The sequence below is a fragment of the Pyrgilauda ruficollis genome, unplaced genomic scaffold, assembly GCF_017590135.1.
Source record: "Pyrgilauda ruficollis isolate IOZ18807 unplaced genomic scaffold, ASM1759013v1 scaffold134, whole genome shotgun sequence".
NCBI lineage: Eukaryota > Metazoa > Chordata > Aves > Passeriformes > Passeridae > Pyrgilauda > Pyrgilauda ruficollis.
In genome coordinates, this window is record NW_024511877.1 from 957,255 (window position 1) to 983,184 (window position 25,930).

Sequence of the window (25,930 nt, forward strand, 5' to 3'; positions counted from 1 at the left end):
TTTCTAAAGACAATCTAGTGAACCACTGCTGCTTATTTACTAAGCTAGTAAACAGATGGAAAAAAATGTTGCAGTGGCATACATAGGAATTTGTTTCCTAGTTGTGGCATAGGAGAAACATTCCTCCCCAGTTTAATAAATAAATATTCCACATATCTTCTGAATCTCCTTATTTTTTTCCATGGTATTAGGGTATAGCAAAAAATAGCTTGGACTACTTTTACATTTTATCAATATTTATATTTAGCTCCATTTCTATATGGAAATACGTGTGTGTTCATCATATAATCTACAAGTTATCTTGCAAATCTCTTCCAAATACACAAATTCATCTTGCTCCCAGTACTACCGGAGACAACAGCTCTTTTCTACTCCTCTAAAACTGATCTGCAGAGGGAAATGGCTAAAATATGAGATGATTATTTTATGGGGTTTTTTGTCCTTCCTCTTGCCCACATTATCCATTGATTACTTTAATTCCAGGAACAGCAAGCTCGCTGGGCATCTTCAAGTACTTAACAAAGAAAGGGTTTTGATTCATTGGCAAAAATTAAGTTAAATCTGTAGGGAACACTCATTCCTACATCACATAATGCAACCACTTTAAATTATCCATTCCTTATAGTGGAGACCTCCGGTTATAGAGCGATCCTGTAAAAGAGAAACCCAAACTCTCCATATTGTAATTTACTGAGAACTAAATGTAATTTCAGTTTATTAATGCTGTTACCTACTTGAGAAGCATGAGTCAGTTTAAGGGTGGGATGAGGGACAGCTCTATAATGACAGATGGTAAATCACCCCCTTCTCTATTTTTTTTTTTTTTTGCCATGAACATGTGAAAAAGAAAAAGCTGTATCAAAAGATTTCTTTGAATCTGGCCATTTTTTGCCATGCCTGGGAGGCCTGTGATGCTCAGACTGTCAAACTGTTAACCTGACTATCCTGTCTCAGCTTTTGTGTGCAAACCTTCACCAAATGGGGGTAGGGAGTACACAGAAACAGATGTAAGGCAGATGTGTGCTGGGGCTGACAATGAACACGCTCTGGATGACTTATCCCAAAGTAGGGATCTGGATGAATATGTCTAAGGTCCTGTTTATCTCCTGACTGTTTGATGCTGGAATTGCCATAGCAGCAGAATGCTGAAATGGTGATCTGCCATTCACAAATAAAACCAGGCAGTTTTGCAGGAGTTCTCAACATAAAACACAAGTTAGCCTCTGAATAAAACCTGCTCACTGCGTGGCTCATCACACAGAGTTAAGAAGAAACAACTATCAAATAATTGTGTTTTCTTTGGGCAGTTCTATTTGAAGTTTACCTGGGAAGGTTAAATACTGTGTGTCCCTTTTAGTGTTTTTCTGTTGCACTTTTCCTCTCATTTTGTTATTAAACTTACTTTGGGAGTGAAAACTCATATGTTAAAGGAGGAGTATACTGGTGAGGTTAAATACTGTGTGTCCCTTTTCTGTTGCACTTTTCTTCTTTTCCTCTCATTTTGTTATTAAACTTCCTTTGGGAGTGAAAACTCATGTGTTAAAGGAGGAGTATACTGGTGTGTCAAGATATGAGAAATACCTGTACTGAGCATTTTTCATGTGTATTCTAAGGAGCAATTTCCTGATTTTTACATTGAAAATGTACATTGGGGTTTTTTTTAATGTCAAAACTTGTGCTTGTTGGTTTAGTTTGGAATGTAGGTATGATGTGCTATTGTCAGAGAAAATAAGAACAAATTTTTAATTTAATAATTTTATCTCTACTGTAAGTCTTTGCATGCAGTCACTCAAGGTGCAGATGGGAAGGCTTTTATTAGGTGAAAAAGCTAAATAGAACCTCAGCTAAGTTTGCCCAGCCTTTTGGCTTTGCCTGATAGCAGGTGATACAGCAAATGAGTATTTCAGAAGAAAATAAGATGAGGCAGAATAAATCTCATCCTGCTGCACAGAATGATGTTATCCCTTATTCACAGCCCATTTTTAGAAGCAATCTCCAGTGGGCATCTCTCCCTCCCCACACTAAGTGCAGATATTAATAAAGGGACAAATTAGGCTCTTTTCATCACAGGTAGATGCTTTGCCTTGGCTGTGTGGTCACTGGGCCCTCGTATTGTTGGGATTTAATTGGTGTATTAAAAGCTCCTGGTGTACTTGTGGCTTGAGCAGCTCAAGAGGTGCAGGCAGAGGAAGTGCTAATGTGCATCTGCAGTTGGTTGTGAGCAGGAGGTGGGAGCCAAGGAGTGCTGCTAGGCAGGTTCTCAATTGATTTGTTTAGTTCTACATCTTTGTTTCTTCTTCCTGTCAGCTCACAGCTGCCATGTACAGCCAGTGACAGTTTTTTTGTCCCATCTCTTCTGTGCTTTGGGCTCTGTACTCACAAATGAGCACAGAAGATAATCACTGAGCAAACAAACCAGGGGATGGAATAAAGAGCTACAGGCTTTGGATTAGATACATTCTACTTGCTTTTGTCAGATAAGGATGTACCAAGGGGGAGGAAGAATAGCTTGTTGTTGATGGCAGGGAAAGCTTGGTTTGTTTTATTTGTAGAATATATCAGAGACTTCCCCTTGAGCAATTTTTTGCCTCTATGTATCCATTGCATTGCCTATAAAGAAGGAGAATAATACTTGAGGAATTATCAGTTTGTAAAATTTAATCCGAGATTTTGTTCATTAGTGTCCTTAAAGGGTTTTGGGATCCTCTGATAGAGAAAAAACCCAAACCACAAAACACGATCAATTCAAACCCAACTGAAAATCAAATTAATTGTGATTTCCCACTTCCTTAGGCAGGCTGTGGAACACACCATCCATATTTCCATAAATAGGATGACATTGGGATAGCAACACTTTGGGTAGCCTGTGACTTAGTTCAGCACAGTTAAAATCTCTGTCTCTTGTTTCTCTGGGGCTGAGGGTCTTGTGCTTGATGAGAGATTTGGCAGTGAGGGCTTTGGGAATGGGGCTATGGATGGTGCAGCTGTGGGGCCCATCACTCGGGTACACGTGGATAAGAATTTTGCCAGGCAAAACTTCCCCTGCTGCCTGCCAGATCCAGAGCAATGGGGCAATGGCATTTATTGCAAGATGTGAAGGAGTTACTTCCTCTCACCATGTAGGCAGTGGAAATGATAAATATCTCAGGGATGCATGGAACAATTTGGAGGGCTCTGGGTGAAGGCGGTGTCCTGGTTCCCAAGCAATGTGCATGGAAGGGAATCCTTGAAGGCAGATGCACAGAGGTGTCCATATCTGCACTGAGATCAAGGCAATTAGATACCTAATTAGCAATTAGTTCTGTTTGTGAAGAGCTGTTTAGATAGCTGATTTCTATCTGTGTGCTGTGACAGAGCCGTGTGAGGCAGGCTGCAATTGTAAGCTCCCATTTTACAGAGCCTTGTTAGGATGTGTGGATAAAGCCATGTGAAACAGAGCCAAGGCTTTTATCTACCAGCCAGAGGAGACAAAATGTCTTAATAAACAGAATTTGTAGGTGTTATTTGGGATCTTCAGCAACCTTGAGTATTGTTCTTGTATATAATGATGTGCTCTCCCTTCCTGAAAACCTTGTTACCTCCTTAGCCATGTTTAAAAAAGTGAACAAAGAAATAGTGCATTAGGTGAAGAATTAATGTGATCACACTTCCAAATAATTACTGCAGCTTTCTTGGCAGAAGCTGACACAAAGTGTTACTTCTATGTGCAGCCAAAACAGGAGGTGGGGAGATATGGTCAATAAATGAGAAATGCAAGAGAAAAAGGCACCAGCATCAAGCTGTGTTCTCCTGAGTATAATATTAAATCAAGATAGTGGACAACAAACAAAACACATATAACATCAAGCAAATTTTCTATGTACTGTTCCAGATGTCTAATTTAAATTTGGATCCACCTCGTGACGTCGAAGAATAATGGGAAGAGGTTTGCTTTAACTTGGAGGGCTTAGAGCAGTGCAGCTGCAGAACAGGGAGTTTGTTTCTCAAAGGAGACACGATGCTGAGGATGAGACAGGGAGGAATAAAACGCACTCTGAAGTCATGGCTGGGACCTCTCTGATAGCTATCAGGGAGGCTGTCATAGAGGGAAGATGAATTTCTCCCACAAGAGAGAATTTCCGAGGAAGCCTTTTGAAAAGAAATGTTCTCATAAGTAAATTGTACAGCTCATATAGATTCAAGGTCAAGGGGTTGATACAACCCCTGTTGAAATGTTAGCAGGAAATAAAAGTGTAATAACAGCAGCTTTTCACTGACATCAGCTCCTTATTTATAGGCACCCTAAGGAGTCTCTACCCTTCAGGACACTGGCTTTATCTTTCTGGAGTGGAAGTTGCAAACACATTCCATTACCAGCTCTGTTTTCAGGCTATGCTATAGGTTTTACTCCCAAAGGTGGCTCGACCTGGATGCCTCCATGCTTCCTGAAAATACTAGGAGAATTTCCCCCTAGGTTTAAAGATGAAGGGACTGTGTATTTTTGAGGTATGGATTGTTTAAAAAATTACTCTTGCATTTAAGATCTCAGCTCTGTTTGGCTCTCTGGGCCAGGCTACACAAAAGGCAAGAACAGGCTGTGCCAGGAATGAGGCTGACAGGGAAGCAGAACTGTAGAAAGGAAAAGAAGTCAGCCTGCCAAGTAGGAGATGGGAAGGGGGAGAAGTCTGGCATGACGAGTAAACAGTTAAGCCATTTTTAATTAATTTTCTTTAAAGGTTGTTGGGAAAATATTTCCATAAACAAGGGAATAAATTGCTTCCAACTGCTTGTTCAGGCATTTGCCTCTGCCTTTTTCCTGATGTGCCTTGGCTCATGTGAGGGATGGGAGGAAGGGGCTTGGCCTTTTGGAGCTGGGGAGGGCTGGGGAATTGCTGCTCCCAAAGCAGCTAAGAAAGCCCCACTGTGTCCCTCAGCTCCTGTGAGCAGCTCTGGTTGCTTGGCATTCCTGTGCCTGGCCAAAGACCACACAGTGTCTTTCCAAAGCCAGCATTTACAGATTTCAGGTTCTCTTTGTCGTGTGCAATAAGCCAGCAGAATTATCCTGAAAAGGCTGTAAATAGTACAAGTACTGTGAGGCCTGGGCAAAGGGGGAGGGTGGCTTGTGGAAGTTCAGAGCACAAATGAGGAAGAGGGAAGCATCATTATCTGTCAATATGAGCAAGAGGTTAGCTATATAAAGAGCATTTTTCAAGCAGGTCATTTAAAAAGGCACAGAGAAACCCAGCAGCTTTTCTTGTTAGCTCAGTCAGCATCAAGATTTCTCCCAAACCATACACCAGGTTCAGGGTTCACTGCAACTTCCTCCCTGCCTTACTGAGGATGTTTGCAGCAGACTTTAGCAGGATAACCTGTGTACAAACTGCTGCCTAAAGCTTAGAAGGCCAGCTGCTATCTGCTGTGTTTTCACTGATTCTGATCCCTATGGTCCTGCCAGGATACTTGGGGCAGGGCTGCTCCCTCTGCAGAGAGCCTGTGCCAATGGGAAAGGCTAAGTCTAAATTCAGTTTGAGTCACAAACAGGCTGGCTTTGGATGAGTTTCTAACCTCACTGCCTCTGTTTGCACGCCTGAGTAAATACATAGGTATTGCTTAGACAAGCATGAAACCAGTGGGGAAGGCATGGCCATGGTCATGAAGGCATCCCAGTAAATCTCTTGCGAACTCACTCACCATTGCAAACTCTTTGTTGAGGATCATCTGCTCCACCAGTGAGGACTCATTGTGGAAGAGGTGTGGCTGCATGTGACTCCACATGTGGGGAAACCACCAGAACTCATCCACAGATCTCAGCAGCAGGTCGTCGCCCTCATCCTCCTCCTCAGTCCCTGCAGAGGGAAGAAAGGGACAAAAAAAGATACTAGAAGGCAAAAAAGGCCCATCATTACTTTTTATAGACAAAAGAGACTGCCAAAAACCCTGGTGTCCTTGGCCTGTCTCACTGTGTTCCTGTTATGTTTGTGGACTATGGGAATATTAAATATAAAGAGTAGGACTTATTTTTTTAAAATACATGATCTTAAAAACCACCCCTCCCCATTTTCTCTATTTGCTTTATTTGAATGCCACACTATCTTTTTCATCCCCATAACTTGGCAGCTTGGCAAAGATACTAGAAAGCAAAAAAGGCCCATTATTGCTTTTTAAAGACAAAAGAGACTGCCAAAAACCCTGGTGTCCTTGGCCTGTCTCACTGTGTTCCTGTTATGTTTGTGGACTATGGGAATATTAAATATAAAGAGTAGGACTTATTTTTTTAAAATACATGATCTTAAAAACCACCCCTCCCCATTTTCTCTATTTGCTTTATTTGAATGCCACACTATCTTTTTCATCCCCATAACTTGGCAGCTTGGATTTAACGTGACAAAACAGTGTCAGGAATATTAATGCTGTTTTCCAGGTCTTTTGAAAGCTGGACAAATGATGATGTTCAGTATAAAAGAAAAGGCATCAGTTATTTTCCATTTTGTCCTGATAATAATGTCACTGTTAAATAGAAAATACTCCATAAAGGCAACATATGGATAAAAATGAAATCTTACCAATGCTTTCCCTCTATCTTCCTTGTAACTACCACTTTATTACCCTTGGTTAATTGAAATCTGATCATTGCTGGTAGAGTGTGAAACAAGTTTTAAGATACAATTAGGTGGAAAGCATGAAGCTGTAATGGCAAAAGGCTTCCAAATATTTCTTAGGGTTCAGTATTCAATTTTGGCCAGATTTAATCTTGAAGTAAACCCAATAAAACCTCCTGTGTTAGTGAGGGGTGTCTGCTTCAGGCAGAAGTGAGGATATGTGGCTGTAACAAAGAAAACCTTCCATTTCAGAAAGGACACAATGCTTCTCCCACCATCTGCAGACACATCTGCCCTGCTTTTCCAGCCTGGAAAGGCAAAGTGACATTCCAGTAGCTTCACCTTCAAGCTACCCAACAATATTTGCTTTTTAGCACATTTCCTTCGTGTTCTTTGCCATTTGAATGCTTTTATTTTGCTTCAGTCTAAGAAATGATTGCCAAAATCAGTCTCCTGATGCAAACATAGAAATTCTGTCTTCTTACAGGCCCTTTAATGTTTTGCAAAACTCATTGGAAGCAAATGTCACTGTTTACTTGGCAGGAACATCCAGAGATGCCTGTTCAGTGCCTGCACTTCAGCTCTTGGCTTTTATTTTCCATTTCTGCGGTGGTTTTTGAAGAATGCCACTACACAAGTAGAGCAGCACTTTGAAACTTTCTCCCAGAGTCACAGAATCCCTTTGCTCCCCTCTTTGCAGCACTCTGCAAGTTCTAAGGGAGCTGCTCCTGCTGATGGGAGTGCTGCAGGAAAAAGAAAACAACCTTGTTTACTGGAGAATTCCATCGTGTAAACAAAGGCCTGATGGCTGCTCCCTCTGTGCCCTGCATTTTGGGAGTGACTGCTGGCTTGGTTTTGGGGAGATGTGCTTCACTTTCAGTCACTCAGGTATGGGTAAGGGAAGAAACTTAACAAAGGCTTTCAAAGTGGGACAGAGCAGGGAGAAAATGGGGTTTGTGAGGCAGCTGAGGATCTCTTTGATAAGGCCAAGTTAGGGATGGAGAGGAAACAAGTGGGAATTTGAAATACAGGAAGAACTACAATCAGAGATGGTAGATTTAGGTCAAAGTATAATTTAGTGCCTTATTAACTTCTGGAGTAGAGTGTGGTTCTTGAAATAAATCCTGCTTTTGCTCATTAATTTATTTGTAAATTTAGATATACACCTGATAAAACCTTGCACTTCTTTTACTAAAACAAAACCCAAACAAGATGAAGCCTAGTGCTTTTCATTTTAAAGAAGAAGAACCCCATCCTGTAATGCCAGAGGTGATGCAGAAAGGTTGCAAGTTTAACCTTAGGTAGTGGCATTGCTTATGAGGTTAAATATTCTCACAAACTTTAGAAAAGAATATTGTTTGATTTTATGAATTCTTAGCTAGTGTTAGTTCTGAAGAAATCTCATTCAAAGCTTGAATGGAGCATTTGGTGGGTGCTTATATTGTTTAAATATTTCTGCCCAACCCCTTATTCAGAGTATTGGAGGCTAAACAAGGGATCTTGAGGTTTTAATTTCTTGTACAATCAACATCCTTTCTGTAATTGTCTTTATTTAAATGTGAAATCTGAAAAATGTGTAAAACCTATGAACAGGGTGACCATGTGTCTGCTTTGAGTGCACTTTACACAGGTATATAATTCAAAGTTTGTTTGTGCATAGTTTTTCACCCCGTATTTTAAAACTATAGCTGTAGTTATATGATTGGAAGCTGCTACCAATAATCTTGTACATCATAAATGCAAATCCTGAAAATGTCTTCATTTCAATGCTGCAGCATGAGCAAGGGGGAAGTGTTTGTTAAAGCTGCAGAACTAACAGGGTGTGCTCATTCTCTTTGCTGATGGTGTTAATGCAGGGCAGAGTTTACCAGCTGATGTGGCCTGATCTACTGCAATATCTGATTTGTCAGCAGCCTCTTTCCAGGAAAACATATAACAGTTTAATCTGCCAACACATCACCACATTCATCTCCCTCCTGTAGTTTTAAAATGATCCAAGTTTTGAAAGGAGAGCACAATGCCACACTAAGGAAGTTGAGTACCTGCTAGTAAAAGCATCTGTGGGTCAGCAAGCCATGTGTACAGTAATTAAAGAACATCTTTCCAGGCTTTATTGATAATGAGTCAATAAAGAGTATATTGCATGGAGAATATGATGCAAGATTTCCAGTAAGCTGAGAAAGGGCCATCCCCACCCTGTAAATCTGCAAGATTTCCAGTAAGCTGAGATGAGAAAGGGCCATCCCCACCCTGTAAATGAAGTGCTCTGTTAAAAACCCAGCTGCATCCAGACCTCTTCATGGAGCCAGGGACATGCTTCAGCTTGGGAAGTATTTCTGTGCTATTTTTAGGGGCCTGGAGAGGCTGAGGAACATGGACACACATCCATATCCTCCTCATTTCTCTCTCTACAGCACTAGCAACTCTGAAATTGCTCAGCATTGTATCAGAAAATCTGTGACAAACCTGTGGAGGGTGTTGGGATGAAGGAAAGAAGGAAAAGGCAGGTCAGGGAGTGGTGTTTTCACAAAGGATGCATTTTCTCTGCCAGCCACTGCCCACTATGTCATGATATTATTAGTAATACCATCTCTTCCTCCATGGACCACCTTTCTCCACAAAGGACACCGATGTTCGATACCAGCTGCTCTCTGGAGATGTCCACAAGTGAGCAGCTTCCTGCCTTGGAGGAGCAGAGCCTCGGGCTGCTTTTGTTTGTTTTGCTGCCTTGCACATGAGCCCAGCTCATCTCCAGCAGGAGCAGCTGCACAGGCAGGGCAGTGTGAAGTGCTGTGTGTGTAGTTCTGTCTCCAGGGCTGCTCTCTGACCACAGCTCTGCCACTGCCTTGTTATATGACTGCAGGCAAGTCATCCCATCTCTGTCTGCCTCTCATTTTTTCCCAGACTCTCCAGCCTGGATCTTTAGTCCAGGAGGTTTCCTGGGCAGCAGTTGCTCAGCATTAAGTGCTTGCACAAGGGGAGAACAGGCTGGACTTAGTGACAGTGATACAAACACATCATTTTTCCTTCTCTCTACTCATCCAGCTGCCTCACAGTATAGGAAGGCAGGCACTGCCTCATTCCTAGGTTTTAAACTCCCCTTCCCATCCTCTTGCTGCCTTCTCCCAAGGTCCAGATAAGTTTCCCTGGCATCACTCAGTGAGTGTGGCTGAATGGGCTGACAGCTGAGGCTTTGGGAGCTGGTCTCCAGTGTTGGGAAGGGTTATGGGATTTGGAAAGAAGGACAGGAGGTTCTCCCTTGCAGGGAGTCTCTTCTTGCCTCAGCAGCACTAGGGAGCAGCACAGCTCAGTGCAGCAAAGGGGAAGACAAAAGAGGAGGAAAAGAAATAACGTTTTTAAGAAGGGGCTATTGTGCTGTGAAGAAATGGAGCAAAAAGGAGAAAGGAGTCACAAGGATTAGGAGATGTGGAAGTGCCTCATCTTCCACAGAAGCACAGGTTTCAATACAAATTTCTTTTCATCATGTTTTCCTTTATTATCCCTCCTGATTTGCAGATTACTGAGACAGATTTCCTTCACAGGCATAACAAAATCTGGTGCAACCCATTGAAATGCTTCTGCCTCCTCAGAGGCTCTGAGACATGATTTTCCCAATCTTTTATATTTCATCATACCTATCACACCTGAAAAACCTTACTCTGTCTTCTGTGCTGGCCTGTCTCCTGAGGAATTTACAGCAATCTCTGCAACTACTTTGCCTCCTTTATAACACTAAGATTTACCACCACACATCTTTCAGGAAAACATCAAGGGCATCCTTGTGTACCTGAGCAGTTCATCCACAGTGCTTCTTTACCCCTTTGGACACTGAAATGATGGAACACATATTTCCCACTGATTATTTAGAAAGGGAATGGTTAAAGCTAGATTTAAAATTCTGTCACCTATTTAACTGCATCAAGTTTCTTCTTACCTGTGTGGTAAAATTTTCCTGAAAATCCAAGGTTGAAGGTAAAATTTGCAACCTGAGTGCGCAGTAAATTTTGAGTCTCTAGTAAAGCCTGAAATAAATAAGAAATTAACATGGATTTAGAAAAGTTAATATTATTTTGGGCTCATCTTTTTTTTATAGGACTATTACAGAGAGCTTGAGAGTTGGATGGACTAGAAAAGGTAGTGAGAGTGCCTGAGAATCCAAGGAGGTGATGGTTCAGTGGTTTGGCCCAGGATATTATCCCTTGGGGCAGTGTTCCATGGCAGGACTCAAATCCAGCCACTCAGAGGCAGCAATACACTGGATCACTGGATCACCCATGCTCTGGGTTATTGGTGAAGCTTGATAAAATGGGCTTAAAACCCAAAACAAAATTAGGAGTACTACTCAGCATCTAGGCATGAAGGCATTGGGGTTTACTTACCTGCAGGATCATTTTGGGCTGTGCCTGAAGAGCAAATTCAGGCTTAAGTGTGAATGTGCAAAGCTTCAGGTTTGACCTGTGGTAGAAGCCGTGTCCATGTCATAAATGCATTTTTAATTTAATTAAAGTTTATTTTTATTCTCTCTTCCAAGCTAAAATAAGCCCACTGGAAATGAAATGGAAGGAAAGGCTGCTGCTTATAGAAGAAATAGTCTTGGCCACTTGTCCAATTTTGGTTTTGGACATATTTCCAGCTTCTAGGGAAAGAGAGAAGATGGCTAAGCCTGTGTGAGCTTTACTTGATGTTTTCTACTGGTTGTTAGCTCTGCACTGCTCCTGGAGCTGGTCCTTGTGCACAGATCTGCTTTGGGTGCCCAGCCCCTGGAATTTGGGTGTGCTGCATGTGGGATGGAGGGTGCATTTCTCTCCCTATTGGCCTTGCCAGTGCTGAATAGGTTATAAACTCTGTTTTCATCAATTTTCTGTGCCTCCATTATGTGGCCCTTGAGAACTTTTCCTATTATCTATTAATAACACTTCTATTGATTGGACCTTCATGTTCTTGCAGAGTTCAAAGATAAAATGATTGCAGTGGTTTGCACACACCCCCAGCCCAACTAATGTTGGCCTTCATTTGAAAAAAATTGCACTCTGTATGGTCATAATTTCACTGAACTTCGCAGGAAAATAGTTTTTTGGTCTAATTTAAGCAAGGACCAGAGCCCCTACTTGGCACCAGAAACCAAAAGTCTCTCCAGTGCAGGATAAACATTTGAAAGCAGGGTTTAAGCAACTGAGGTGTGTGAGTGTAATACAAGAGACTGCATCTGCCTTGATTTTTTTAAAATAGAAACATACTTAGGGTGGCAAGGAAGACGTAAAATTGAGATAGTGTTTATCAGCTGCAACAGTCACCAAGCAAATTCCTCGCCTTGCTAAAGGAAATGAAGTAATCTTATGACAGTAAATCTTGTGCTTTAGCATTAAATATTAAGGTAGTTGTATGGTTTCCAGCCTATCTTGCCAGACATTTAGTAAGTTGGTTATTTCAATCCTGTGACAATTTCACATGTGGGACTATATTTACATAATATATAACAAGTAAATGTTCACTAAAATGTAAAATCTTGGAGATGAACACCACTGTTAGCTGAGACATTGAGGAAAATCCCCAGCTGGTAAAAACTGCCACTAAATTGACACCATTAAAGTCAGAAGCATAGAATCAGAGCCGTTATATTTTAGAACGTAATTTTCCAAGCTATCTAGAGCACTTTAGATATGTTGAGAAAGACTGATGGCCTGAGCAAAATCAATTTAATTTTCCTTTGAGGGAAGAACATCTTGAGAAATTATCATCGCTTAACGCGCGGTACGAGAAGGGGCAGGGAACAAACATCATTCCATCACCTGGGCTCCTCTGCTGCTCCCCTCACATCTCAGGAAGATGACAGAGCTGCAGGAAAGGCAGGAGCCCAGAGAGACCTCATTAAAAGTACAGAGTGAGGATTAAGATGTAAATCCTGGTACCTGCAGTGTGTCAAGCATTATTCTCTGTCTAAAGGGCAAATCTGTCACTCAAACTGGATTTGGCTTGGTCCTAAAGTCTTTTTTTCTTGCCATTTCAATTTCCATATATGCATATTAATTTATATAATATGCAGCTCAATTTTGTTGTCGTGACCTCCCTTCTTTTTAATGCTAAGAAGATATTGTCAGCTAAGACAGTCCAAATTTATTTTGTCACTGCTTGTCTGTTTGGAGGAAGGGCAGTAACGTCTTCCACTCCCTTAATATGGAACAACTTTTTAGGTGATTAGGGTCTGCCTTTCCTACCTTTAATGAAAGGGTAGAGAGGCTGCATATCCCTGGCATCCAGGGCCAGGAACCTTCCTGGGATCTGCATAGGTTCCATGGGAGGTAGAAGGTATTTATTTGATTTGATTCTGAAGGCTCTGCAGGGTAGAGAAGGGCTATTGAATTTTAACAGCTGGAAAGCTGTTCCCTTCCCAAGGCCAGGTGCCACACAGCTATTCCCACTCTTCCTGCTGTCCCTGGCTTCACAGGTATCCCTCCTTCCCTGAGGGCTCAGTGATCTCCATCCCATCCCTGTCCCCACTGCATGCCTGTGGAAATACAACCAGCACTCCCTGTTAAACCCACAGGTGGTTATTTTGGGGCAGTTGAATAGATCATGCTTACTGATTATCCTTGCCAAGGAAAGAATCATGGAGCACGCTGTGCAGGGAAAAAACAGGCACACCTCCGTGCCTAAGTAAAGACGGGGGCATTTTTTAAGGTAACTTAAGGTGTTTTTTCAAATGCAAGCCCTTAATTGCCTGGAATCTCTCAAAACTCACGGATTTAACTTTGTTAATTGATTCTTTGCTTTGTCAGTGAAGCTTCTCTCTGACTCTCACGAGATACAGTTTCTTCATTATATTGCATTCAGTAGCTCTTTACATTAATCCATATAATTACCTTTTGTAGATTTGAACTTGCTGTGTCTTTATTCTTCATAATTGGTGCATCTATTAGGAAGAAGTTGATATTTCCCTGCTATGTCCTCGTTAATTATAACTCTATCCCTCATTTACATAATAAACTTTTTGGGGCGATTTCTGCAGGAACATTTCATGCCTAATAAGAAGCAATTTGCTTTCCTTCATTAAGTACATTAAAACTTCATGCCCCAGACATCATTGACTGTAAACATTTGATTCTGCTCAAATGTAATGCACCAAGGCATTTTGCTCTGCCATATTAGGTTTATTTATGTGCTGTGTTCTGGATTGTTAGCTGCTAATGAGACTTTGGCTCTTATTGCTCTAAGGCCTGAACGGTAACCTCATTTTAATGAGTTCATTATTTGCTGCCTTCTGAGTGGAAGACAACAAATTTTCCTTTTAATTAAAGGTCAAAACACCTCTGGCTGAGGGAAGTGTAGAGGTTATCAAATCCTTAGAGAAGGCAAATGAATGACTTTGCCTGATTTTGATGCCAAGCATGGGCTGGCCAGGCTGAGGTAGAAAGTGCCTCTCTGGGGAGCAAAATTCCAAACCTAAGTTAAGTGGTAACAATGCTAAAATGCAGTACTGGATTTCTCAAGGCATTGTTAAGGCAAAACAGAACCTGAAAGTCAGCCAAATTAATTAAAGAGGCTTTCCTCCCCACCCAAAGGTCTGTGTGGATCAATAGATCTGCTAAAGCATGAGCCCTTCCTTGCATGGGTAATGGTGTTTGGGGTGAGGAGGGCAGATGCCATATGGATTGAGCCAACACAATGGAATCTCATATTTCTTATTGGGGAAAGCAAGGCAAATACTGGGGCTCTGTGCTGGGGCTGCTTGCAGGGAGACAGATGTATATGCAGCTGTGGGTTGGTGTGTGTGCAAGTGCACACACAGGGACTGGTGAACCCTGAAACTTCAGTTAAACCAAAAAAGGATTTGTTATGGGAATTGATGCACAGATCCTTGTCCTTTTTCTAGTATTCTGTTTGGTGTGCCTTTCATTCTGTTCCCACAGCAGGTAACAGCACTAGAGACAAGAAGGGCTCTTGGGAAAGAAAGGATCAGTGTCTGTGAGATCAGCTGGTGAAAACTTAGTCTAGTTTTGGAGGAAAAATCCTAAAAGCCTCTGAAACATAGACATTGTTTAGTTTGAAAACTGCAGCTCTCAGAATATCTTTATGACACCTCTAAAGAATATTTCTGCAAATCAGAACCCAACTCCTGACACTCAGAGGTGTCTCAGGGACATTGCCAGAAACTGAGAGCATCAGGGAAAGCACAGGAGGGACACAAGATTTGCAGGACTTAACATTTCCCCTGTGTGGAGCAGACAGCCTGGCATTTCATTAGGGCTCCTGCTCGTACATGTGCCCTTCCAGAGGCAATGATGTCAATGTGAACTTTGGGAAGCAGCAAAAACTCCAGATCTTGGAGGTCCCTGTGTCTGTGGCAGGATCTGTGAGGTCGTGATGCTCTGGGGCATTCCACAAGGGAGAGCTGCCCAAGGAAACCCCATCCCAATTTACTGCAGAGCCTGTTGGTGGGGATGCACAGTGGGTAGGGCAGGTGAGAAAGTTCTTCTCTCAGACTGGAAGGAGATGTAGGCAAAGAGGGGAAGCCAGATATCCCTGCTTTGCAGTGTATCTAATCTGCTGTCATCTTGAGTTATTTGACTTGCACAGACTGGTTTGAGGAAGTGCTTGTGGCATGGGAGGATGTGTCAGGGCCTGGCTTCCCAGGGGTGCCTGGCCAAGGTTACACTGTCCCATCACCTTCTGAGGGATGTGGCTGAGAATCTTGTCAAAAATGGGCTGGCTTGCCATTACTCAAAGTCATTATTCATTTGGGAGCAGATCCTAGTGCTGGGTAGCGATTGCACTGCTGCAGGTGTCTGCTCTTTGGTGTGTGTGTATAAAATGTGGATGTGCTCACTATATACACAATACTTTTTATTTATATATACTGTGGAGAGAATATTTGCACATATATAACTTTAACATTACCTCTGCTTTGAGCTGGGGCTTAGATTACATCACCTCCAGAAACTCCTTCCAACCTAAATTGTTTTTCACTTCCTGACAGCTTTTTCAGGCTTCTATGGCACATAGTTGTTATTAATGCCAAGAAGTATTTTAATGCATTTATACATTTTAGTCCCTAACATCTGTCCTTAATGCTTGTGCTTCTTCATAGCCCTGAGGTTCATTCCCAAGCTGTTCTGTGCAGCAATTTGCTGGTGGTCTGTGCAAAGTTAGAGGGCTACAAAGTAATAGTTTTTACTCTAAACTTCCAGCTGAAATTTTTTGGAAGGAAAAAAGACAAAGCAAAGAGTACTTTCAGCAATGTTTCTTTGCACTGCAAGCAGTTGCTGTCAGGATGTCATTGTTTGATTGCCTCTTCCCACTCTTGCTCCCTCCCTGAAATCTATGCTAGGATAAAAAAATCTGACTAAGCCTGCTGTGGTCTTGGCAATTTTCAAAGCTGGTGGAATTGGAATTGATAGGAATACCACACAGCAGTTAAAATCATAGTAATGACTATAAGGAAGGTGTGAAATAACTAGCCACTGCTATTTTCTGACAGGAAAGCTGTCAGTAAAAAAGTGATGTCTAGGCTGACATTACTGATGGGGTCACTGCAAAACTGGGATTTTAAGTTCCTTATTTTCAGCTTTCAGATTGGAGCATAAATTTCTGTCATAAGGGGGACAATCAACTCAGCTGTATCTGCACTTGTTAGAACTCAGCTTGCTGAGGAATTTATAAGCCCAGGGAAGCCGAGTTGCTGATTTCTGTGTGGTGAGGATTTTAGCCCACTTCCCATGCTTATAGCAGATAATACCAGAGTGTAGGAATTAGGAAGAATCCACATTATTCACTTAGTGGCTGGAATTGGAAAGCAGTTTAGGGGTTGGAGTTAGTGAAATCTCTAATGGGATTTTAAAATCACTTGGCCTATGTGAAACCTGACTGGAATAGCAGGGCCTGGATCAGAGGGAAACTGCCAAACCTCATAGAGCTGGAGACACTTCTCACCCAGTCCTTGCTACAAAAGGTGCCACTCCCAGTGCTGGCTGCAGAGCTGGGCACAGCCAGGGCTTTGAACCTGCCTTCCTGAGGGCTGGGACTGCATTTCCTCGTGCTTTTATTTCTGTGAAGCAGCCTGCTAATCCATAGTGCCATATAAATAATTAACAGGGAGCTCTCAGCTGAGGCTCAACGCAGCCAGCTCTGGCTGCAGATCTATTTTTTATTGTAGAGCTATTACTTGAGCCTGTTCAGCATTTCCCTGGAGCTGGCTGCCTTTGTGTGAGGTCTGACAGGAAAGGTGGGTTTCTTTGAAGCAAAAAAAAAAAAGGTGATGATTTGCACATATTTGTGTAGTATGTTTATTGGAAACAGAAAAATTATTTTTCGTTCCTGAATGGACTACCCAGTTTATCAGATCTATTTCTGCTGCTGTGTTGTAACTCTGTCCTAAAGTCAGAAAACTGTCAGGAGCCTATCTGCATTTAATTTGACCCAGAGGAGAGCATCTGTCCCAGAAGAGGTTCAGCCAGTTCCAGCTGAAGGAGATGAATGGGGTGATACTGCACCAAATTTACTACTCACTCATGACTAAGTGGTGAATAACATCCCTGAGAACTCAGGAGGTGGCTTTTGATTTAGTATTAGAAGAGAGATGATGCTGAGTGTGACACAGACAGCCCAGCAGTGAGAGCACCTTGACCAACTGCACAAGTGTGAGTGCACAGATACATGAAAATATCCATGGCAATTATCCAGTCTCTCTTCTTGGAAAAAGGAATTCCTGGCCTTGTTAAACCATCTAGCAGCAAAAAGCTCAAATGAAGAGCAAGGGCAAAAAGTATGAATTGAAAATAGCGGGCATGAATCTAAAGCAGGGTTTATTTTAACCAGGGCCACACAGATGAGTTAAGGCAATTGCTCCCGTTCTGGGGAGGATCAAAGGCATTAGGCCTGGCTGGGAGCATCCACAGGAGCTGCAGGAGCAGGGAGTGGCTGCAGTGGCTCCCTGCCAGCAGTGATTGCTGCTCTGTGTCTGCCCTACCTGCTGAGAAGATTTACAGCCTGTGCTGAGGGCCTCCACTATCAATCACTGCTGATTCTGAAGGATTTTCTAGGAATACTAACCAAATGTGCTGACAAGTCCTGGGAGGTGAAAAGTCAGCCTGTGCCCAAGCTGAGAGCAGGTGGCAATCCCCTGGGCTGTGGGGAGACTGCTGGCACAGGGCTGGGCAGCATCCCTCCCTGCAGGTCCATGCAGCAGGGACAGGAGCTAGTGGCACTTGGAGCAGAGCAGCAAAGGGGCTTAGAGATTATTTCTTATCAGTTCTGACTTTTCAGAAGCTTAAAAGAAATCTCTTGAAGAAAGGCTCTTCAGGCAGGGGAATCAGGGGAAGGCAATCTGCCAGTGGGGGATCAAGGATTATTGGTTGAGTTTCTGAAACAACATGGTCAGGAATGCTTGTTTTAATTTCAGTGGCTCTGCTCCCTGTGGCTGCAGTTCAGCCTGGCCAGCATAACAGCCCCATGAGACAAAGAAGAGATGCTCTATTCCCCCATATCCAATCTGCACGAGGCAGGTGGGGCTTGTCTCTCTCTAATTCCACTGTAGAGCTACCAAGAAAGAGGCCCCAAAGGCAGGGACAGACCCCTCGTGTCAGCTCTGATCAATCACAAAATTAATCCCTAAAATACAAATTGAACAGCAAAACCATCTTGAAGCTTTACATCAAGGTCTAAAGTAGTATGTTAATAAAAAAGTGCATGTTGGGCCATAGTGGTCCTGTTGCAGGAAACTGTGCTGGTGTCAGTCACCGTGCTGCATGTCACTGACATAAAACCCACACTGGTCGTTAGTTAGCTTGGCCATGCCAAAAAAAGGATCAAAGCGTCTCCCTCTTTGGCACAATACAAATACAGGGTAAAAGACAAATAACAGCAGCAACTGCATTTTGGTTGAGTTGTATATTCTTTCTTTTTCTTGTGCTTTGGTGCTTCAGACTTTGTTTCTTTAGCACAAAAAAAAAAAAAAGAAAAAAATTACAAATAAACTCTACAACCTGTTATAAGTGGGTACTCAGTTGCTATAAATTATTTAAAGGCTAGACTAATGGAGGCTACCTTATTTATCTTCTTTAATTTATGGACTTGGACCTACTGAGGTTTAATCAGAGTGGTTTTCTGTTCCTTCACTGCCCTTGGAAATCATTCACTTGGATAACTTGTCACAAAAATAAAACTTCCTTCAAGTTCTCATCATGTACATTTATCTCCAAATCCTGAGCACCTACCAGCAATGTCAAATCCCTGCCTTAAATTTACTGCTTAGAAACTAGCTGCTGTATATGCTTTGTGGTGGGGAATTAAGGGTTTTTTTTTTTTCAGCACACATTCAATCATAAAGGAGAGATTGGAGCAGGTGATTCATCCTGAACTGAGGTGTGTCCTTCAGGACTCGGAATGGGTGTGTTGGAACAAGGATGGATCTGTCCTGTGGCTTTATGAGAGTGCCTCCATATGTTTGGGGTTTTTTTCCCCTATGTGAGTCTGCCCATTGCCAAACCTCTCCATAAAAATCAGAAACCAGGGAAGTCTGGAGAACTGTTTTCCTTGGTTATTGTGAAACCTTCAGTTGGCAGAATCTTGGTGATTAAGGGTGTGCTTTAAAAACCACTAGGACTGAGTGTTGCTTTTTAATATTTTTGAGATGTTTGATACTTGTCTGGCAGAGCTTAACTTCTCTGACCTTTCTTCCTTCTTTGTGATGCTGTCTTCCATTATCCAGGGAGCTGGCTTCAGTGTTTTGATAACTACAATTGGATGTTTCTGTGGAATGAAAAGGGAATTTCAAGGCAAATGTTCTTGCTTTAGACTGCATCTCTTTCACCAGAGATCAGAGTGCTTCTTGCACCCCATGCTCCTTCAGGTTCATAGCAGAGGGAGCTAGAACCTTTATTGTCCTCCAGGACAGGCTTAAAATCCCTCCATCCCAGAAAATCCTCTTGCTTACCACTGCTTTATTATCCTTCCCAGCATGAAGACAGCGTAGTGAGCTGTCCGGAGGAGGGGGCTGGAAGATCCAAAGTAAAATGGCAATGTCCATCTTACATTTCTACTCAGTTCTCATGAATAGAAACATCAAAGGCCAGTATATTGTCCAACAAAATCAATCCAGACCACCAACTGAGGGTGGCACATTTGAGATGAACAATTTCAGAAGTTCCCGTAGGCTACTGCTTCATAAAACTAGGTAATTTCAGGTAAAATTGAGAACAAATCTCTTTAACAGCCAAAGGAAATGTTTCAGGTTCAAAAGTATCACCACACCTTTCCCATAAGTGGGAAAATTACACTCAGAGCGAAACTAAAGTACTGTTCTTCCTCAGATCACTCTGGAAGAGAGCCTGGAAAAAACTCAAACCTGCACCCTTGAGAAATTCAAGTGGTCCAATGTAAGTGTGGAAAAATGATGAAATCTTTCAGTCCTTGCAGTAACTTCTTAGGAAGGAAACTTGTGCTAACAGGAAGCCCTTCTCCATGGCTTTTCCAGCCTAGCCATGAGTAAGTGCCCACAGCAAGGCAGCTGGTCCCAAGCTCCCTGAGCAGACCCTACAGGAGCAGTGTGTCTCCCAAGAGTAATAATGGCTGATGGCAATAATACTCCAGGGAAAAATCAGGGTTTGTGATCCTTTCCTAAGTCTCATAACAGCTGAAACTCGTGGCTTTTCTCTGCTCTCACATAGAGGAGCACACTGGTTGTGAACCCTTGTGGTGATAGGTCTCCAACACTTGGGAACAGGGAGGAGAGCTGCTCTCAGCAGCACATGGAATACTTGCATAGCATTGTCTTAAAAAACAAAAGCAGCACAGAAAGGTTGGGGGAGAAAGGTTTGGTTTTTGCTTAAAGCACATTGCTATTTCAGAACCATTCATATGCATTTTGGTGGCAGCCAGAAAGTGGCATTACTGAGGCAGTTAACTTTTAAATCAGGTTGCTTTTGATCTTAATCATTAAAGGCAGCACTTTTCCTTCTAAATATTCCAATTGAAAACTGTAGCTACTTGCAGTGTAAAGTATGAATTCATGTAACACAGGATCATTAAACTGGGAAAAATATGTTCAACAAACTATCAAGCTTTTAATTATAGTTGTTACACTAAATTTCCACTCATTTCTGAAGTGAGAGATTCTATTACTCTCACAGCTGAAGGGTAATGCCATAATTTTATTTTATATGGGAATAGCTGTTTAGAAATCACAAATACTGAATTGTTGTGACAGGTTTTGCTTGGGTAATGCTCTGCTAGTCCAACAGGACTGTTTGGCAAGGTGTACATCCAGATCCTGGAAATCATTTGCAGCTGTAAGGTGAGAGAGAGCTAAAAGCTGGGTGTTCTTTTTTCCATTGTGGAAAACCTTCCTTATTCCTCAAGCTCTCCTTTGAGTTGTCCACTCCCCCTTGTTTGCCCCTCTCTCCTCTGCTGGGGTTCAGCACACCCCATGAGTTAGGTCACCAGTGAAATGAATAATCCAGAGTATTTTTGTAGGTGCAATCTCAGCTGGCTTTGAGCAGTTGAAGAGCAGAAGGGTGGTTTTAAGCATCCTGCAGCAGGCTCTTTCCAGGCACAGGCTTCCTGCCCAAAATTCCCTCTGGTCTTCAACACTCACCTTGCAATATTTACAGCAGGGATGGGTGGGTTTTGTTTCCTGATAATGTACTGGCAGCCTGTGCCCAGTTACAGCAGAAATAAGAGGGAAAGCATATGGGAAACAGTATTCCCTTTCCTAATAACAAATACAGAGGAATTACACTTTATAATACCACAGACATGTTTGTTTATGATGCACATAAGTCTTGAGATATGTTACTAGGAAGAGACATGCAGAGCTTTTTTATTAAAGAATTCACATTCTGCAGCTGAACCTATTTTTTAAATGTTATGCAAATGCATTATTTTTATTATTGTTACTATTAACCACGCAGAGCATAGCCTCAGCAGTCCACATTGTCCTGGGAACTCCTAAATTAATAAGATTATAGAGTATTTAATCTGTATTAATTATAGATTAATATAGATTAATATTTATTTATACATGCATATTCACTTAATTCCCAAACATTTTTGCTAATTTGTTGAAAAACCTACAATAAATATTATTACAAAGGAGGTCTCCAGTCTTGTGGTCCTCAGAGATTAAATATTACTGGGAAATGGACAAAGCACTTTGATCCTCATTCCCCAAGTCTGTCTCCCTTGTCCTGCTCTTCACCAGGCTGTTTTTCCCCAGGTACATGCTGCCCTCTAAAAACAATTGGTTCTCCACCAAGAAAAGCACTTGTGCTATCAAGAATCACTGACAGCTTGAAGAGCCAATATTTCATGAGGTTTGGGCCAGGCAGGCAAATACAGTCTCCTGTCAAAAATGTGAATTCCATCATTTTTTATACCATTTTTTACTTGAAGGGCTGATGTTTTGGGGTGAAAAACACACAGGTCCTGAAGCCCATGGCTTTAATTGAGTCTGATTCAATCCAGGCAGTTCAAGTGGGATATTGAGACAACTTTTAGGAATTGCCTCAGTGTTGGCATTTCAGATTTAATATCTAATGTAAAAGCTACATTAATAATTCTGTCTTCTAAGTTAAATGAAGAGGCAGCAAAAACCTGCAATATGCTTTTCCTGGGAAATGCTTGTATTAAAGGAGTGTCTCAGCAAAGTGTGAATTACTTGCATTTTTTAATTTCTGGAAGATCAGCAATTCCAAAGCTACACTTAATTATGATCTTTGGAATTTTTTTTTTTAATATTCTACAATCTGACCCCCCTTTTCCTTTAGTCTGCCAGAGCAGATGAGCTGGCAGAACACAATTTTGTTTGAATCATATTCCAGTGAAACATTCTGCCTTTCATAAATCAAGACTTTGCCACAGGAAGCTGCTTCACTGGAGCAAACCAGGTTGATCAAGTAACAGGAATATAAACTTCATTTTCCTCTGCCTTGTCACTTTGCCATGTTGGAAGGACTTTCCACCATTTATAAGGATAAATGGCTAAGCAGGTAGGATGGAAGGAAAATGAAAATCCTAACCTCTAACTCTTTGAATTTTTCCATGCCTTGGTCAGAAACTATTGGGAAGGTGGCATTCAATAGATTTAGTTTGTGGCTTTTAAAAACTAAATCCTAAAATGCCAATTAAATGATGACATCAATTAAAAAATTAAATTCTGAGATAAGGGATTCATGCTTTTCCAATCAGAAGTGTCAAAATATCAGGGATGGGATGTGCTAGAGGAGCTCTGTCCCACGCCAGAGATCCCACTTGTGTTCAGGTGCTGTCTGGATGAAAAATGGGAGCAGCAGACTAAGAGAGAGCTGGTAATTAGCAGAAAGAACAGAAACACAAAAAGAGTAAGGCTTACAAATATTTAGAGAAAATTTTCACGGCTTGGTAAAGGACATTTATAATTTGTGCTTCTGAAGGGGAAAAGAATACTTGATACATGGCTTTATTTCCTAAAGAAGGCCATGAAGTGTTTTAACTAATACACTGATTTACAGGAAATTCTTATTATCTTGTCCTTTAATTTTCTGGTAAATTTTGAAAATCAAATTCTTAATGGAATTAAATAAAAATTGTTTTGTTTTCTCCCTGACATTTCTGGAGAGAAATTCTGAGCTAACTTAAGTTAATACCTTCAGATATTATCTATAAAATGAGTGTAACTATTGAAGTTATAAGTTACCATATTAAACATTAAAAATTTTTTTGATGCAAAATGACAAAATTAAATTGCTAAATAGTCTTATGTTAGAATTTCCCATGAGGTGAAAAAGCTCTTTAGTACTTTGTTGGGTTTTTTCCTGCCTGGGTGGAAAGAAGACAGGTGGAGGTGTAGAACACTGGAAGTAAAAGCAGTAATTGAAGGGATCTTTGGCCATGTTCACAGAAAAGACAAAGACCATAAATGTCATTTCTGTGAGGAGATGTATATAAAGCTATAGGGGTGGATGGATAAGTGGATATATCTAAGGATTTGAAGCCAGACTTAGTCAGATATTTGGCTTTATACTTCATTGTGACAAAGAGGTTGACAGAAAACGCCTGGTTAATTATTGCTGAACAACTGAAGTCTCAAATTTCTCCTTTTCTCTGGGAGATTTCCTCAGTTCCTCACCTGTTTGTCCATCCCTCCCTGTACCCACCCTTTTCCTGGGCACTGCCACTTGCACATCATTTGAATAATGCCAAGAGTGCTAAATTGAGCTTTTGCTCTAAGTGTTCCTCCTGCTCCCATTTGGATGACAAAGGCTTATTTAAAGTCACTTAAGAAACGCTGCTCATGAAGGAGCTGCATTATGGATGGGCTCCTGCTAATGTGTTTATTGCTGCTTCAAGTGCTTTTAAGGCAATAATTATGACTGCTCTTGCACTCTGCACTGCCTGGCCCTTCTACAAGGCTATTCCATCATCTCAGAGCGTTGTTTTCTGTGCAGGAAGCAACTGCTAGGGCTCCTTTTTTAACTAATATGTGTTGTTTTAAAGCTCAGGTTAATGCAGGTCTCTTGAGGGGTTGATATTATGCAGATGTGTTTTTTGGCTCCTATGGATTCCCTAAGTGAGGCTAAATTAAATAGAGTACCACGTGTATCCTGGAAATATATTCCATTTTGATATAACCTGTGACTTGAGAATTCTCTTGGAGAAAGGATTCAAGAAATAAGTACAAATCCAGGAAATCAGTGCAAGTGTAGAAGAGGAATGTGCCACAAGTCAGCTTGGCACAGGATGTGAGTCCTAGAAATCTCTGAATTTGATCTAGAAAACCTGCCATTTCTATATTATAAAGTGTATTGTGACACTTTTTAAAACATCAAATTTGAAAATGTTTTTCAAAATTAAGTTCTCTTGAGTTCTTATAGCCAGAATGAAGGATGATTTATCTCCTTTTTTTTTTTTTTTTCAATAACTAATTTGTTGTTTTGTGGAATGTTAGACTTTTTTCCATGGGGGAAAAAAAACCCCAAACATCTGAGATGAATTCTGTGATTAACAGATTATTCTGAGATTAATATATGAGATTAATTGCTTGTACAAACAATACCAAATTGAACCCTAGAGGCCAAAAACCAGTGTGTTGCCTGAGACAGAAGAATACCAAGCGAGTTTTCAAACACTGAGGAAAATCTTGCAAGGGACATAATTGTTCAATAAATTCAAGAGGTAGAAAATTTGAGCCACCAGAATCTGTTTTCTGGCAAGACTGTTGGAAACACTGTCAAGACCACCTAGTTTGGAGTGGGAAGCTGGCAGATGAGGGAACCCCACATCTATTAGAATTCGGGGAGGGTCCTTGGATAGACAGTCAATCCATCAGGCTGCCAAGGAGAATACAAGTTCTGCTCATGGCAAGGGAATTGTGGTTTTTAACTACACTGCTACTGAAGTTCTGAATGAAAGAACAGGCCCTGTTGAAACAAAAGAAGTATGAAACCTTCTGTCTGATGTGTCTTGACAAGGCACTTGAGCGGTATTCAACACTCAAATTATTACAGAAAGAACTGGGTGATTCAAGAGACCTGAACGAGGAAAATATTGAATTAACTGTCATCTCTGATGAAGCAGAATGGAGCAGGCACTCCCATTTTTAAAAAAAGATTATTAAAGTTTTCACATAATGCCTCTCAGCTGCTTTTTGAATTCATTTTTTAAGACTTTAAGACCGTCCAAACGTGGGAGCTGCAGAACTCCACTGCATTGTGTTCTTCACTGTCACTCTCAAGTGCTCCAAAAGGTGACAGAAGTGCCCCTCAGCCTGCAGTGACTAATGCCTGGCTGTCAGCTCTGGGCTCCTGTGTTCACACATCTCCTGGCCTCAGCTTCTCCCTGGGCTGGCCATGGCTAGGGTTACTTTACTGCAAGGGGCTTATTATGAATAAAAGGATAGCAGGGTGGCTGTGTTACCTCAGGACTGACCATTCTGCCATGCCTGGTGATGTGGCCCAGACACTTGCAGTAGTTCCACCTGGAAGCAGCTGTCCTTGCACAAAAAGCCAGGGATAATCATATGCTGGAGAGATGGAGTGCTTGAGCTCAGCTCCCTGCTGTGCCATTACTTTTTAATTTGGAATTGCCAGGAAAGATGCAAGTCCAACACGAATTCTTGTCTTTAAAACACTAAAATGAGCCAGAAATCACAGGCTTTAAGTGTTCCAGGCATTTTAATGATGGTGAAGGTCAAAAACAAAGTGCAGACTGTGGCAGTGAGGGGGTGTCAGAGACAAATTGTTATTTCCACTGCAGGAAGTGGACAGAGAAGGGAGGCCTGCAGTCAGCACTAACACAGAGGACATTGCCAGGCATGACTCCATCATTTCCCTGCAGCTCAGAAAGTCCAAGGATTTTGGGTCCTCCCATCCTTATAGCGACAG

The 25,930-nt window shown here is 41.6% G+C and overlaps 1 protein-coding gene across 1 annotated transcript in view; it reads right to left on the reverse strand.

Moving 5' to 3' along the window:
* Positions 1-25,930, reverse strand: part of NDST4 (N-deacetylase and N-sulfotransferase 4) — a 50,856-nt gene that overhangs the window by 20,023 nt on the left and 4,903 nt on the right. The window contains exons 2-3 of the mRNA XM_041459335.1: positions 10,513-10,600; positions 5,671-5,825 (exon numbers count right to left, since the gene is read on the reverse strand). Of these exons, the coding sequence (XP_041315269.1) occupies positions 5,671-5,825; positions 10,513-10,600 (243 nt within the window). The remainder of the gene's footprint in view (positions 1-5,670; positions 5,826-10,512; positions 10,601-25,930) is intronic.